This window comes from Dermochelys coriacea, chromosome 5 (assembly GCF_009764565.3).
Source record: "Dermochelys coriacea isolate rDerCor1 chromosome 5, rDerCor1.pri.v4, whole genome shotgun sequence".
Classification (NCBI taxonomy): Eukaryota; Metazoa; Chordata; order Testudines; family Dermochelyidae; genus Dermochelys; species Dermochelys coriacea.
In genome coordinates, this window is record NC_050072.1 from 26,002,488 (window position 1) to 26,018,025 (window position 15,538).

A 15,538-nucleotide genomic window follows, 5' to 3' on the forward strand; every position below is an offset into this window, starting at 1 on the left:
ACAGACTACTTTAACTGAGATATCCAAGTCTGGATTTAGGAGCCTTAACTTTAAGCTTGAAAATTTTTAACTCAGATATCCTGACACTCATTCCTGTGTCAAAAGACTACTCTGATTATTTGTTTTAAAAAAATTTGGCACGGTTGACACAAGCCTGTCAAAATATTAAAACCCTACTTCAGTGCTGGAGAGAGGGTCACCATAACATAGGCACTTGGATGGAAAGTAGAGGTTAATAAAAGGGAGTATAAATGGGATTCTCAGGGCACCAAGAGAAGTTCAAAGGAGCACAAAAGCCCCAGGAAAAACTCTACTTACCTGATTCATTGCTGCTCACTTGAGTTATTGTTTCATCTTCTTCATCATCATCGTCACTATCACAGTTTAATGAACGAAAGGCTGTTTCTGGCTCTGTGTCAACCTGATTTGCATCCAATTCTTGCTCAGCAAAGCTTCGCAGTGCAACAAGACGGTGATGTATTGCTACATACAGGTACTCAGTATCTTTTGAACTTGCCTGTAGAAAATAAAGTGCATACAACCATTGAAAATAACTGCAAAATAACTCTGACTGCATCCCAACCAACCACTGAAGTGCAGATGTAAAGGGGAGAGATTTCAAAAGGACTGAAAAGAGCTAAAATCCCTACATCAGACACTTATTGTCCTTCAGAGTCAAAAAAACGTATGTAAGATTCCAATTTAGTAACTTTTTGAGAAAATCAACGTAAATACAAATATTAAGTTTGTCTTAATGGTCTGTGTTTTAGAATTTGTTAAAAAATAATTGTTGGCTGTTTTCCTTATTGATATAATGGATGCAACCTTAAAACAAAAATTATGATTCATCTAGTGAATAAAACTCATTTTTTATTGAATACTTAATAGTCTTGACTCTGTGCAACTCCTCAGTAACAAAATGTACTTCTGACAATAATAAAACATATATGGATTGTGAAAATTCATAGTAATATTTCTGGTTAGAAGTAAGTAAAAACAGAATTAATAACCAAAAATAAATTCTCTCTGATTAACAAATGAAAAGGTGCCAGGAACTCTGCTGGTAAAGTTGGAAGGAAATCATTACCAGAGGGTAGTTGAAAGCACATGATCTTCTGGGGCCTGATATCCACTGCTTTGCACCATGTGGATTCATTTACACCTGTACAAATTCGGAGTAGAAAGATACTAGTCTGATCTGGTAGTTTTATACCCAATTTATACTCACTTTGCACAGGTGTAAGTGACTGCAAGAGATGCAAAGCAGTAGAGTATCTGGCTATTCTTCCATGCTGCTCACATCTGCAGCAGCCAAAAACTTTCCTTTCACCATAGCCATGCACAAAAGAAAGCCATTGAGAGCAATTCAGAGTTGGTGTTTCAGCAGAAATTAACTCAGCAGTAAACTGAGTAATTTGTCAGGAATATGCAGCTTTTCAGGGACAAAGTCAGCCTAGGGTTGCAAATGTTGTAGATTAAACTCAAGTAGCTGCCTTTTTCATTGGTTCTCTAACTTGTTCATATATCTTTGAACCTGAGCCATGGGTGAGCCATTTTTTTTAGGCATATCTGAGGAACTATCCTAGATTGAGATGTCAACAGAGGAGGTTTGGAAACAAATTGATAAATTAAAAATAAATTAAGTCACCAGGACCAGATGGTATTCATCCAAGAGTTCTGAAGGAACTCAAATATGGAAGTGCAGATCTGCTTACTGGGGTACATAACCTATCACTTAAGTCAGCCTCTATATCAGATGAATGGAGGATAGCTAATTTGACAATTTTTAAAAAAGGTTCCAGAGCTGATCCTGGCAATTACAGACTACCTTTAATAGCAGGCAATTGATTGAAACTATAGTAAAGAACAGAAATATCAGACACACAGATGAACATGATTTGTTGGAGAAGAGTCAACATGGCTTTTGTAAAGGGAAGTCGTGCCTCATCAATCTATTAGAATTCTTTGAGGGTGTCAACAAGCATGTGGACATGGATGATCCAGTTGATATAGTGTACTTAGACTTTCAGAAAGCTTTTGACAAGGTCCGCACCAAAGGCTCTTAAGTAAAGTAAGAAGTCATGGGATAAGAGAAGGTCCTCCCATGGACAGTAACTGGTTAAAATATAGAAAACAAAGTGTAGGAATAAATGGTCAGTTTTCACAATGTAAAGAGATAAATAGCAGGATCTGTACGGGGACCTGCACTGTTTAACATATTCATAAATGATCTGGGAAAGGAGGTAAACAGTGATGTGGCAAAGTTTCGAGAAGATACAAAATTACACAACAAGAGAGTTAAGTCTAAAACTGACTGAAGAGTTACAAAGAGATCTCACAAAACTGGATGACTGGGCAACAAAATGGCAGATGAAATTCAATGTTGATAAATGCAAAAGCAGTGCACATTGGGGAAAACGATCTCATCTATACATACAAAATGATGGGATCTAAATTAGCTGTTACCACTGAAGAAAGAAATCTTGGAGTCATCTTGGATAGTTCTCTGAAAAAAAGCTGCTGAATGTGTAGCAGCAGACAAGAAAACTAACAGTGTTAGGAACCATTAGGAAACTGATAGAGATAGTAAGACAGAAAATATCATAGCGCCACTATATAAAATCCATAGTATGCCCCACACCTTGAATACTACATGCAGTTCTGGTCAGCACATCTCAAAAAAGATATATTAGTATTAGAAAAACGACAACAAAAATTACTAGGAGTATGGAATAGGATGACCAGACAGCAAGTGTGAAAAATCGGGACAAGAGGTGGGGGGTAATAGGAGCTGATATAAGAAAAAGACCCCAAAATCAGGACTGTCCCTATAAAATCGGGACATCTGGTCACCCTAGTATGGAAAAGCTTTCTTATAAGAAGAGGTTAAAAAACAGGGACTGTTCATCTTAGAAAATAGATGACTAAAGGGGGGATATGATAGAGGCCTATAAAACCACAAATGGTCTGGAGAAAGTGAATAAGGAAGTGTTATTTACCCCTTCACATAAGAAAAGGATGAGGAGTCACCCAATGAAATTAAACCTGCTGCCTAGTAAACAAACATAAGGAAGTACTTTTTCACACAATGCATAGTCAACCATTACCAGGGGATAGCGTGAATGCCAAAACTATAATTGGGTTCAAAAAAGAATGAGATAAGTTCATGGAAGATAGGTCCATCAATGGCTCTTAGTCAAGTTTGCCAGGGATGCAACCCCATGCTCTGGGTGTCCTGAAGCCTCTGACTGACAGAAGCTAGGACTGAACAACTGGGGGTGGATCACTCGATAATTGCCTTGTTCGGAACATTCCCTGTAAAGCTTGTGGTACTTCCCACTTTCGGAAGACAGGACACTGGACTAGATTGGCGACTCTTGTGGACCAACTGCCCTTCTAGTCATGATTGCCTGGACCCACCATCAACCACAACGATCACTTTGAATAATATCCCTGTGGCAACTATAGCAATTGTTTCGACACAGAAGGAAAAAAATCAGGAAAGTGTGTTGATATATTTTAGGCATCTTTTAATGTTATTTAGCATCATGGAGTAGCCAGTTCCATAGATCACTGATAGTCCACAGACCACAGTTTGGGAACAACTTGTATACCATTGCTTTAGTGACCCCTGCTGGCTGTCTAATACAGTGATCTGGTTAGCTCCTTGGGCCATATCAGACCTTCAGCTTTTTGCACAAAAAACAGCAATTGACCTCAATGGTAATTCTGTACATGTTATAGCCTTACACTTTTTACCAGAAGGAGGCTTGCTAGAACAAGGAATCTGAGCTAAATTGCCAAGTTCTAGACACTTGTCCTTTTTCAATTTTTTCTTACCTGTATTAGAAATACTTTAACAGAATGATCTTCTAGGTCTGTCGCAGTGATGCACAAACTCTTGCGATTTACTCTTTCTATCGCCATCTGAGTCCAGAGTTTGGTGTTGAGAATCAATCTCAAACTGCCTTGATTTCGCATAACTAAAACAGGAAGGCTTACATATTAGACATTACATGGCGATTGAAACCTCCCTGTTGTTACAGCAGATTTATTCAGTACTGCTATAAAATCATATTTCCATTAACTTTGCATTTCAGGGGATTTATAACCCAACATTTTGAAAGAGGTGGGGGTTTAAATTTCTTTATTATGATTTCATATTTTTAAAGTTTCTCTCAATATTTTATACTTTTTGCCATATGATATAATGAAACAATCTTTCAAAACTACACAATAAAGTATAAGAAACTACTGCTCAATAAACAGAACATCCCATAAGTCACTTGGAAGAAGAAGCACCTCTGGAAAAGCCACGTCAGAAAAGAGAGAACTAGTGCTAAAGAAATCTGGAAGCAGAATACATAGTGCTTAGTGATATTTGTGAGTACCTGCAGCTCACAAAAGCTGCAGTGGCTAGGGATGTTTAGAAGGTAGCTAACTTTATAGAGTAATAATGAAGAGGCTTTGAGCAACTGGATATAGATATAAACAAACCTGGTTGCAGGATTACAATGATGTGATATCCAATTGACTATAGCAAATGATTAAGAGAGTATGATTAAGAAGTGGAACTAATTTTTACCTAGCCTTGAGTGTAATGTTCCATGTTTATTGCTTGAAGTATCATTAAGCCTCAGGGATCCTCTTCCTCTTTCAGTCCAGGATAGTGAGAGTTTATTAAATACAAAAAGCTTGCAACTGATCTAAAAGGGGAAAATGTTATGGAAAACGTCAACAGATCTGAATTCTGTTGTGCCAGAGAATGCAGTTTATACGTTTGATGTCTCTGTGCTATAACTTTTTACTTTACAGTTTGCATAAAATTAAGACAAATTTTAAAAGTGAAATGAAAATTGCACTAACCCCAGATTTATGTTGAGTACCTCTACTAATCTACTATGGGGAAAGTTTAGCATAGAAATACATTTCACTTTTACCTTTTCTATTTTAATCCTTCTCTGTGAAATCCACCAGCATCTCCATATTTCCTGACGATGTCCTAGAATGCATCATCCTATGACATCACTGATATCAGAAGTTTCATGCAACCCATTGTACCAGTACTGTCATAAATTGAAGCTAATGACCCATCCACGTACAAATTTCCCACAAATGGATGGGAGAGTGGATTCAATCTTACAATTGTATTTCTTTCCATTTTTAGATTTTTGTAATATATGCAAGTGTTAATTTGCCAAGAAAATAAAGAGTTTTAAGAATCTCGAGGAGCAAGATTTATCGTGCTGGCCTAAAATTACAACAATGTACCTTAGTTTTATTATAAAACCACTTACTTTGATAATTCCTTAGTTAAAAAAAAATCAAGCCTTTGTGTTTATAAAGTAACTTTAAGAGTACTTATAATTTGGGGTTTTATTTATTGGTGTTAGGGAACACTGACTTATTGTGAAAAGAAAAGGAGTACTTGTGGCACCGTAGAGACTAACAAATTTATTAGAGCATAAGCTTTCGTGAGCTACAGCTCACTTCATCGGATGCATAATGAAGTGAGCTGTAGCTCACGAAAGCTTATGCTCTAATAAATTTGTTAGTCTCTACGGTGCCACAAGTACTCCTTTTCTTTTTGCAAATACAGACTAACACAGCTGCTACTCTGAAACCTGTGACTTATTGTGAAGACAGTTACAGTAGACCATAATGTGCTTTCCAAACATAAGTGAAAAGGCTCATCATGCAGTCTTTAGGAAAATATACCTGCAACACGTTATGTTCTGCTTCTTCCCCTGTTATAACTTCAACTTTATCTAACAAATATTTCTGTGCTGGTTTGGAAATGTAAGCTGCAGCTGATTCAATTAGTGTTGACTTCTTGGCAAAAAACGTTTCTAAAGGAGAAATAAAAACAATAGAAAATTCAAAAATTTCTACAGCGGGAATGTTTTAGTATGTCAACGGTATGTCTATTTGTATGGTCTAGGTCTTTGTACATTCCTCTTAGTGCTAGATATCAGTTAACATTTTAATAAAACTTCAGGCATTCCAGCGTATTTTTTTAAAGAATTAGATCACGACCCAGTGTTTCTGTATAGGCACATTGGTCTGTCCACAAGGAACAACTAGCAGGATCAAACCCTAACTAGTTAATAGTTGAGTTTCCAAATCAAATTATTTTGGGATATTGCTGCTCAAAGTCATAGTCATGAAAAACATAAGTCCCATAAATCATAATGGTAATAAGAGCGGTGTGAATATTCAGCAGGAAATAACAACATGCTAAAATTGTAGCTGAAGTGACTTGTTCATAAACAAACTATAGGCTGAAATGTGTTCACAAAGTAATCACCACACAGTTTTGGATAACAAATAAATTTGTAAAACTCTAAGGCTATTCAAGGAAAACTTACAAATAAAAAATAATCTAAATTAATCAAATAATAAATCATTCGCTATGATGATAATCTAGCTCTAGTTTTGAGTCACAAACCAAATGGCAGTTGCTTTCTGGACACTTAAATTTATGGTGGACATCCCAATAGTATACTAATGACTGGATAACTTTAAAGTAAATAAATGATAATTACTGACCACCACTAATTTGATATCCTCTATGATGCACTGAAATTGACCTATTGGTAGAGCCTCACTGTATTTGTTTGCTAACTAGTAATGCTTACTTGTATGTGAATAACCAATATGAAAAGTTTTGGCATCTGTGGATGTTATTTCTCTCTTGCATAGATCAGTTTCATTATGCAGCTTGGGAGATTTTTGAGGACTCTAAAAATTGAAGAAACAAGGAAAACAGATTAAGAAATTGTAATGTTTATATAAGCAGCAAGCTGAAAGATCAGGAATATATTGAATCATAAAATACACAGCAGGGGTGAAGATTAGTTGAAATAATAGGTTAACATGCAAACTTTACTCCTACATGCAATTACTGACATAGGATATAAATAAATAAGTGTTTGGTATTTCAGTCAATAGTGGAACTTTGTTTACCAGGTATCTTTCCAAATTAATTCCTCATTTTACTGATCACCATATATACCAAAAATTTTAAAAAGGCATTGCAGAATTTAGAAATAATCACTTTGAGATATTTTAAACTATTACATTTAGCAGATTCTGCAGAGTTACAGTTTTCTCATTGTTCACATCTCCTATATATCTGTATACTGCTAATCAAATATTTTCTTGGGAGTCAGAGGGGAGAAAGCCTACAGCTCTGAATGTTAAAAAATCTGAAATGGTTTGTGCTATAACAGAAAATTACTAGAACTGATTTTCCTACTGAAGGGCCAAATCTAAAATTTGGGCCACCTAAGTTGTGCCCATGAAATGTGCGCACAAGCCAGCCGAGCATACCCAACAAGTAATTGCCTTTACAGATGAACTGACATATATAATTACCCATTTTGGACCAATCCCGTGAACAGCAATACATGTTTAACTTTACTCACATGACTTGACTTCAAAGCGATGACTCATGTGCATAAGCATCTACAGGATGGGGGGCTTTGTATGAACATAAGACAAGTGTTGTGGTCACAATTTAGGTGAGCATCTTTGAAAATGTGACCTCAGCATTCAAATGCCAACTTTTTTAGAAACAAGAAAAAAGAAAAAATTTCAATATTTACAAATCTTACCAAAACTCTCTCTACCATGTTTTCTCCAAACACAAAAGTAGAATTTCTGTTTAAAAAAGTTACATCTTCAACTGGCTGATTTCTAGAGGAATATGTGAAAAATATCAATTAGACTTTGTAAGAGATGCAAATATAATATGTATAACTGCATACATTTACCTTTCCAAATCCTACATTAAAGCAAAAATATTGGCCTACTGGGAACCACAGAGAATACATCATTAAAGGAATTTAGGGAGATACATTGTATTTCATGTGGAATAATGAGATTGTTCCTTAAAGCCTAGGTAGTGGCAAAGCCACAAGCCACTGTTGCAGCACCCCAGGAGCAGTATAGGGAAAGAATCCTGCATCAAAGAGGCACACTTCTCTCCCTACTTCCTCTTACTCCAGCAAACTGCTACCCTCCCCGTGTCGGCTTAGCTGTGCCGGCCATCAAACCCACCCTCTCCCCTATCTTCTTCATCTACTCCTTGTCCATCTGCTTGGGGAACATAGGGGGCAGGCGCAAAGCTTACTTCAGCATACCTAGATATAGGTTATGTCAATGCTGCAATGTAAGCGTGGGTTCAGACTCTGGGTTGAGCCCAAATCCTCCTTCCATCTACAAACAAATCTCTCAGACTCAGGCTTAGACCTAGGGTTCTAGGACCCTGCAGGGATGGAGGGTCGAAGCCAGTGCCAAGCCATGACCCAGGGTTCAAGCTCTAGTGCTTTGAAGTATAGATGCAGCCCTGCTTAACTTGCGTCCTGGGAGTCTGCCAAAAGTATCCCATAATCCCACAGGCCATCTTCTTTTGTCCTCTCTATTGCAAAAATCTCTAATAGACTCAGTTGAAAATGGAGGCCCCCACTTGGCGTACAGCAACAGCTCAGCGAGTCATTTTCTTCTAACCACTAAAAGGAAGAGATGCAGATCAGGATAAGTAAAGAACATGTCAGAGATATTTTGACCAATTTGAATGAATTCAAGTCAACGGGCCTAATGCTGTTCACCCCAGGGTACTGAATGAACTAGCTGTCGAAATATCGGAGCCACTAGCAATATTTGCAAACTCATGGATGACAGAAGAGGTCCCGGAAGACTGGAGATGGGCTAATGTAGTGCCCATCTTTAAAAAGGGGGGAAAGGAGGAGCCGGGGAACTGTAGACCAGTCAAGCTAACTTCAATACCTGAGAAGCTACTAGAGAAATGTATAAAACATTCAATTAGTGAATATCTGGAGGATGAAGGGGTAATCACAAGCAGACAGCATGGATTTACTAAGAAACAAATCATGTCAAACTAGTTTGACTTCTTTGACAGGGTAACTGGTTTGGTGGATAGGGGGAATGTGGTGGACATAATATACCTGGACTTTAGCAAGGCTTTTGACACAGTCCTACATGACATTCTGATAAATAAGTTGCAGAAATGTGGGTTTGGCAGAACTACCATTAAGTGTATACATAATTCGTTATACAACCACAAACAAAGAATAACCATTAATGGAATGATGTCACATTGGAGGGAGGGTTCAAGTGTGGTTCCACAGGGATCTGTTCTGGGTAGAATGTTGTTTAACAACTTTATTAATGACCCGGATGTAGGTGTAGAGAACAGACTGACCAAATTAGCAGATGACACAAAGTTAAGGGGGTTTGTCAATACTTTGGAGGATAGAGCTAAAATTCAGAGGGATCTTGATAAATTGGAGAACTGCGCTGCAGACAACAAAATGAAATTCAGCAAAGACAAATGTAAGTTTGCTACACTGGGGGAAGAAACACCAAATGCACAAATACAGAATAGGGGATAACTGGCTTGTCAGCATCGCTGCTAAGAAGGATCTGGGAGTTGTGGTGGATCACAACCTCAAAGTGAGTCAGCAATGTGATGCCGTTACAAAAAAAGCAAATGCAATTTTTGGTTGCATCAACAGAGCAGTCACGGGAGGTGATAGTATCGCTCTACTCAGCACTGGTTAGGCCTCAGTGGAGTCCTGTGTCCAATTTTGATCACCAGTGTATAGAAAGGATGTAGAGAAACTGGAAAGAATCCAGTGGTGAGTGACAAAGATGATAAAAGGGATGTAATGCAAGCCATATGAACCAGGCTGAAGGAACTGGGTATGTTTAGTGTGGAAAGGAGAAGATTAAGGGGGGGGGGATAGGATAGCAGTCTTCAAATACTTGAAAGGCTGCCATAACAAGGATGGAGAAAAGCTGTTCTCTTGTGCCACAGAGGTCAGGCAAGAGGCAATGGGTTCAAACTACAACATTGCAGATTTAGATTAAATCTCAGGAAAAACTTCCTAACTGTAAGAACAGTAGGACAATGGACCAGACTGCCTAGGGAGGTTGCGGAAGCTCCTTCACTGAAGGTTTTGAAACGGAGACTGGATAGCCATCTGTCTTGGATGGCTTAGGCACAACAAATGTTGCATCTTGGTAGGGGGTTAGACTAGATGACCCTTGTGATCCCTTCTAACCCTATGGTTGTATGATTCTAAGCTGCAAAGACACCATTCGAGTGGCTTCTGTGTTTGCAATGGAGACTGAACAGAACAAGCCTTTTGCAAAGCAGGCAGCTTCATGGTCATGGGAATGCACCCAGACTTTGGTGAATATCTGGTGTGAGGCAAGTAAAACTGTGACCTTCAGTAAAAATACCAGGAATGATCATGCATACCTGAAGATATCAAACAAGCTGGCAGCTTTGCAAATTTACTGGATCACTGACCAATTCGGGGAATAGACTGGATTGCTCAAAAGCGAGTACTAGAGGACCAGGGACCAGAACCGCACCTCAGACAACTTGCCAACATTGTGCCCATTTTATGAGGTGTTTGACTGGATGCTGGGTACTGCACCCAATACAGAGTCAACCATGGTGCATGATGACCTGGTCAGCCAGGATGGTGCCCTGCTGGCCTCAGAATCCAGCCTGGGGACTGATGGGATGGTGTGGATTGCACCCTCAGTAAGTTTGCAGATGACACTAAACTGGGAGGAGAGATAGATACGCTGAAGGGTAGGGATAGGATACAGAGGGACCTAGACAAATTAGAGGATTGGGCCAAAAGAAATCTGATGAGGTTCAACAAGGACAAGTGAAGAGTCCTGCACTTAGGACGGAAGAATCCCATGCACCGCTACAGACTGGGGACCGAATGGCTAGGCAGCAGTTCTGCAGAAAAGGACCTAGGGGTTACAGTGGATGAGAAGCTGGATATGAGTCAACAGTGTGCCCTTGTAACTAAGAAGGCCAATGGCATTTTGGGATGTATAAGTAGGGGCATTGCCAGCAGATTGAGGGACATGATCGTTCCCCTCTATTCGACATTGGTGAGGCCTCATCTGGAGTACCGTGTCCCGTTTTGGGCCCCACACTACAAGAAGGATGTGGAAAAAATGGAAAACGTCCAGCGGAGGGCAACAAAAATTATTAGGGGATTGGAACACATGACTTATGAGGAGAGACTGAGAAACTGGGATTGTTTAGTCTGTGGAAGAGAAGAATGAGGGGGATTCGATAGCTGCTTTACTACCTGAAAGGGGGTTCCAAAGAGGTTGGATCTAGACTGTTCTCAGTGGTAGCAGATGACAGAACAAGGAGTAATGGTCTCAAGTTGCAGTGGGGGAGGTTTAGGTTGGATATTAGGAAAAACTTTTTCACTAGGAGGTGGTGAAACACTGGAATGCGTTACCTAGGGAGGTGGTGGAATCTCCTTCCTTAGAAGTTTTTAAGGTCAGACTTGACAAAGCCCTGGCTGGGATGATTTAGTTGGGGATTGGTCCTCCTTTGAGCAGGAGGTTGGACTAGATGACCTCCTGAGGTCCCTTCCAAGCCTGATTCTATGATCAAGTGAGGACCATGAAGTAATTCTCTTGCTGAAACCAGTCCCAGATCATGCTTTAGAACAGGATCAGCAGCAAATTCTGGGTCCATACTCAGAGGAGCTGTTTTATGTCCCCACATGGAACAGCTCACTGCCGAGCCTGCAGCAGACATGGAAGGGACAGAAGCTGCCCCTGAGCCTGGAAAGTTTCTGCCTCCAATTTAAAATGTATTGCTACAGAATTAGAGGGATTTCCACTCTAAGAACTACTGCAAAAGTTATGAGACTCCCCAGCTAGCAGCATGTATCCACTACTGGTGGATTGTATCCCAGTGCCTTGGCATCCCCACTCCCTGCCACCACGTGGAATTCAACATGGCGACTGGGAAATGCCAACAATAAAGAACATCTTTAAAGTGTATTTTTACCAGAAAGGCACAGATTTTTGCTAGGGCCATTCCTGTTTCTTAAAAACAACAACAACATTACATTGCCATGCCTTTAAGTTTTCTGCTCTATAATCACTCAACAGTCTGTGGAGTTGCCTGGAAACACTGAACTCTCTGTGTGTGTTTGGGGAAGTGTGTTCCACTTCCAAAACTAGCCCATTTCAGTGAGAGGTAGTCCATTAGGTGACAAAAATCATTTGTCCCAAGTATGACCGGGGTTTGAATTTTTTGTTCAGAAAAGTGCTGGGGGGCAGGGAGGGGGAAGGCTGTGATGCTCTGTAAGCCATGTGGAAGCTAACACAGCATCCTGTTGATTCCCTCATGGATTATGACCCACTCCCAAATGCTGATAGCTGCAAACTTTTCCTGAAGCAGGAACTCCAGATCAGTAGTCCCATTGCAGAGAAGGACGCATTTTCCAGGGACACCTCAGTAGCTGACCAACCCACTCCACTCACAGATGTGCTGTTCAGTCACTTTTTGTTTGAATACTTTGGATGCATACACTGCAGATTTTCCAATAGCAGCTTAGAATAAACATCTTCCTTTGTCTATAGGGCACCACAAGAACAGTTATCGTCAAGCACTACCTTCCAGTAATTAGGCCTAGTGGTCAGAGTGCAGTCAAAGCAGGATGTAGTGTTGGGCCTGGGCCAAGGGTGACACTGGAATCAAGATCCAGGGACAGGCCAGGGTCAGAACCAAGATCAGAGGCTGTAGACAAGCCAGAATCAACACCAGAGCAAAAGTCCAGGTTCAAGCTAGGGGTTGAAGCCAGGTGGTCAGAGACCAGAGACAAACCAAGTCAGTACCATAGCCAGGGTGGAGACACAGGCCAAAGGTCAATGCCGGATAGTCAGAGTTCAAGGGTCCAGGGAAAGTCAAGAGGTGGAGGCAAAGCTGGAACATGTTCGTAACAGGGCAAAGTCAGAGTAGGGCAAGGACTAGGAACAGGGTTCAGGCAAGGCTGGGGCAGGAACAGGATCAAGAGCCAGCTGGGAGTCTCGAGAGTCTGATACACTGCAAGGAAGCAGGAGGGTTCCTGGCCAGGTAGTGCTATTTCACAGACTGATCTGGGGGGGTTGGAGAAATACCTGAGCCTGGAGGTCATCTGACCCAGGCTCGGTTCAGGGAGAGGTTGCTGCTGCATGCCTGATGGTTGATTCACTGCTGGAAAAGTAAATCAGTGAAGCTAAATTATTGCATCCTGAGCGGTGACACAATTCAGCTCCATTGGAGGGGCAGCTGAGTGAGTAGCTCTAGTTTGGGTTTGCCTCACAGTTATGTCATCCAAAATTTGAAAGACTTGAAATGATAGTAAAAACCTTTTGTTGTAAGGCCACTGACCGGCCTCCCACCCCCAACACAAGTAGTTAGGATTTTTTTGTAAAACAAAAGCAACTTGGAATTTTTAACATACCATTGTCTGTGTACTACTGTAACTGCGATTAACCGGGCTGTGCCCAGGGACATTCTGTGGACTGAAGCATCCCTTTCACAATATATCGCAGTTCAGTTTTGAATGTAACATTTTATGTCCTTGAAATTCCACAAGCATTAATTCTGTGCTCCTCCAGTGAGCTATTTGAGACAATAACCTTCAGTGTCTTGTCCTATTGCAGGCCCCTTGACCTCTACTGGCTGCTATATCTCCACAGCTCAACCTCAGTGCAGTACGAGCCTGGCCCAGTGTACCTTCACAAACTGTTCCAAGAAGAGCGTTTCCATGGTGAACTTGGACGAATTTCTTGAGTGGGCCAACCAGCAGGTCCAGTACCAGAAGCAGAGGGACTTAATATTGGAGAAGAAGCTTGCCAAGAGGCAGGAGGAAAGGCTGAGGCTTACCACACAGCTTGAGGACAGGGTTTTAGCAAAGGAGTAGGCACTTGCTTCACAGTTCCTGGAACAGGAATGGCAGCTAAGGGAGGAGCATAGAGCTCAGCAGAGAGAACTGTTTGAGCAGCTCATCTCAGTCAGGGCTGCAAGATTATCGGTTCCTGATGCCTCTCCCACACCATCGCCTGATTCCTCTGCAACGTATTCTCAGTCCAGAAACAACAACTTGGAAAACTCCACATGTGGGTGACTCATGCAATCAGGCCCCAAAAGCAGCTGTGCAGGACAACTAAACACTATATAGCTCTCCATCTTGCCCCCTCTCCCACTGATACCTCTGCCTCGGCACCAAGTGCACAGAAAACAAGGAAAAAAGAGAAAGGAGAACAGAGGCCAGGGGACATGCAGTGGTAGGGTGATTCTGTTGTGTTTGCACTGGTTCACACACTTCATTTGTTTGTTTTGGAAATGTTCTTTTGTCACTGTTTCAGTGGTTTAATGGCAATGGGTGACTGTTGCACTGTGTTAACACATTTATAAGTAAAGCCTTTTATGTCATCAGGAAAGTTTATTGCTATACTGCATCTCATCATACAATCATGATTTGAAATAACAAAGCTAAACACATGATCAGGAACAATTAGGAATTACTATGCAAATGCTATTCCTCTATACAGTTAGGTACAGCAAGTCTCACATCAATAACTTCCTGATGTGAATCCATACTGTGAATCATCCCCCATTCTATCCCCAATTCATAATTCAGCATGTCATTCATAAGTACATTGCATGACGATCAAGTCTGCACCCTTCCCCACGCAGTGTACCCCCAAATCAATTAGCCCCTTAACTCCCACAAGCAGATTCATAGAGATACTATTCCCCCTCTTCCATGGGGTTATGGAAGTTCATAACGTAGGAGCACAGAGCATCCCTGAATGTTGTTGCCTGTATGCATCTAGTTCCAGCTGTGGTAAGTGCACTTTCTGGCTGAGTGTTCAGTGGTTCCTTGCTGTCATAGGTCCATTCAGGGGGAAATGGCTCACCTCTTCCTCCTGGTCCATCTCGTGCATTTGGTGGGTCAGAAAACGTTGCTGAAATGTCCACTAGTGCCTCATGGAAGCTCTGCCTGTTTCCTGTCTCAAGAGTGAAAGTGCAAGCCAGACAACTTCTTGAAAAGGGATCTCCTCTATGTTGCTCAGCTGGCTGTGTTGTTGGGCTGTTCAACCTTCCTGTAACATGCAGGGTGGGCAGTAAAGTTTTCCCACAGTGCACCATGGACAACAGGTTAGAGTGGCCACGTTTCAGGAGGGCACTAGGGAGCCTGGGATATGGATGGTTTGACTGAGGTCTATATGCTGCATTATGGATGCCAGAGCCCCAAACTGAAGCCCAGGTTAGAAAATCCTTAAGGTAGGGTTAGAATCATAGACTTTAAGGTCAGAAGGGACCATTATGATCATCTAGTCTGACTTCCTGCACAATGCAGGTCATGGAATCTCACCCACCAATTCCTGTAACAAACCCCTAACTTATGTCTGAGCTATTGAAGTCCTCAAATCATGGTTTAAAGACTTCAAGGTGCAGAGAATCCTCCAGCAAGTGACCGTGCCCCACGCTGCAGAGGAAGGCAAAAAAACCCCAGGGCCTCTGCCAATCTGCCTTAGGGGAAAATTCCTTCCTGACCGCAAATATAGCTATCAGCTAAACCCTGAGCATGTGGGCAAGACTCACCAGCTACACACCCAGGAAAGAATTCTCTGTAGTAACTCAGATCCCATCCCATCTAACATCCATCACAGGTCATTGGGCATA

The 15,538-nt window shown here is 41.1% G+C and overlaps 1 protein-coding gene across 3 annotated transcripts in view; it reads right to left on the reverse strand.

Moving 5' to 3' along the window:
- The window catches only part of RANBP3L (RAN binding protein 3 like), an 89,088-nt gene that overhangs the window by 15,080 nt on the left and 58,470 nt on the right, over positions 1-15,538 (reverse strand). For all 3 annotated transcript variants that reach the window (XM_043514940.1, XM_043514941.1, XM_038403398.2), the window contains exons 10-15: positions 7,617-7,698; positions 6,639-6,741; positions 5,719-5,849; positions 4,586-4,706; positions 3,841-3,983; positions 319-517 (exon numbers count right to left, since the gene is read on the reverse strand). In XM_043514940.1, the coding sequence (XP_043370875.1) occupies positions 319-517; positions 3,841-3,983; positions 4,586-4,706; positions 5,719-5,849; positions 6,639-6,741; positions 7,617-7,698 (779 nt within the window). The remainder of the gene's footprint in view (positions 1-318; positions 518-3,840; positions 3,984-4,585; positions 4,707-5,718; positions 5,850-6,638; positions 6,742-7,616; positions 7,699-15,538) is intronic.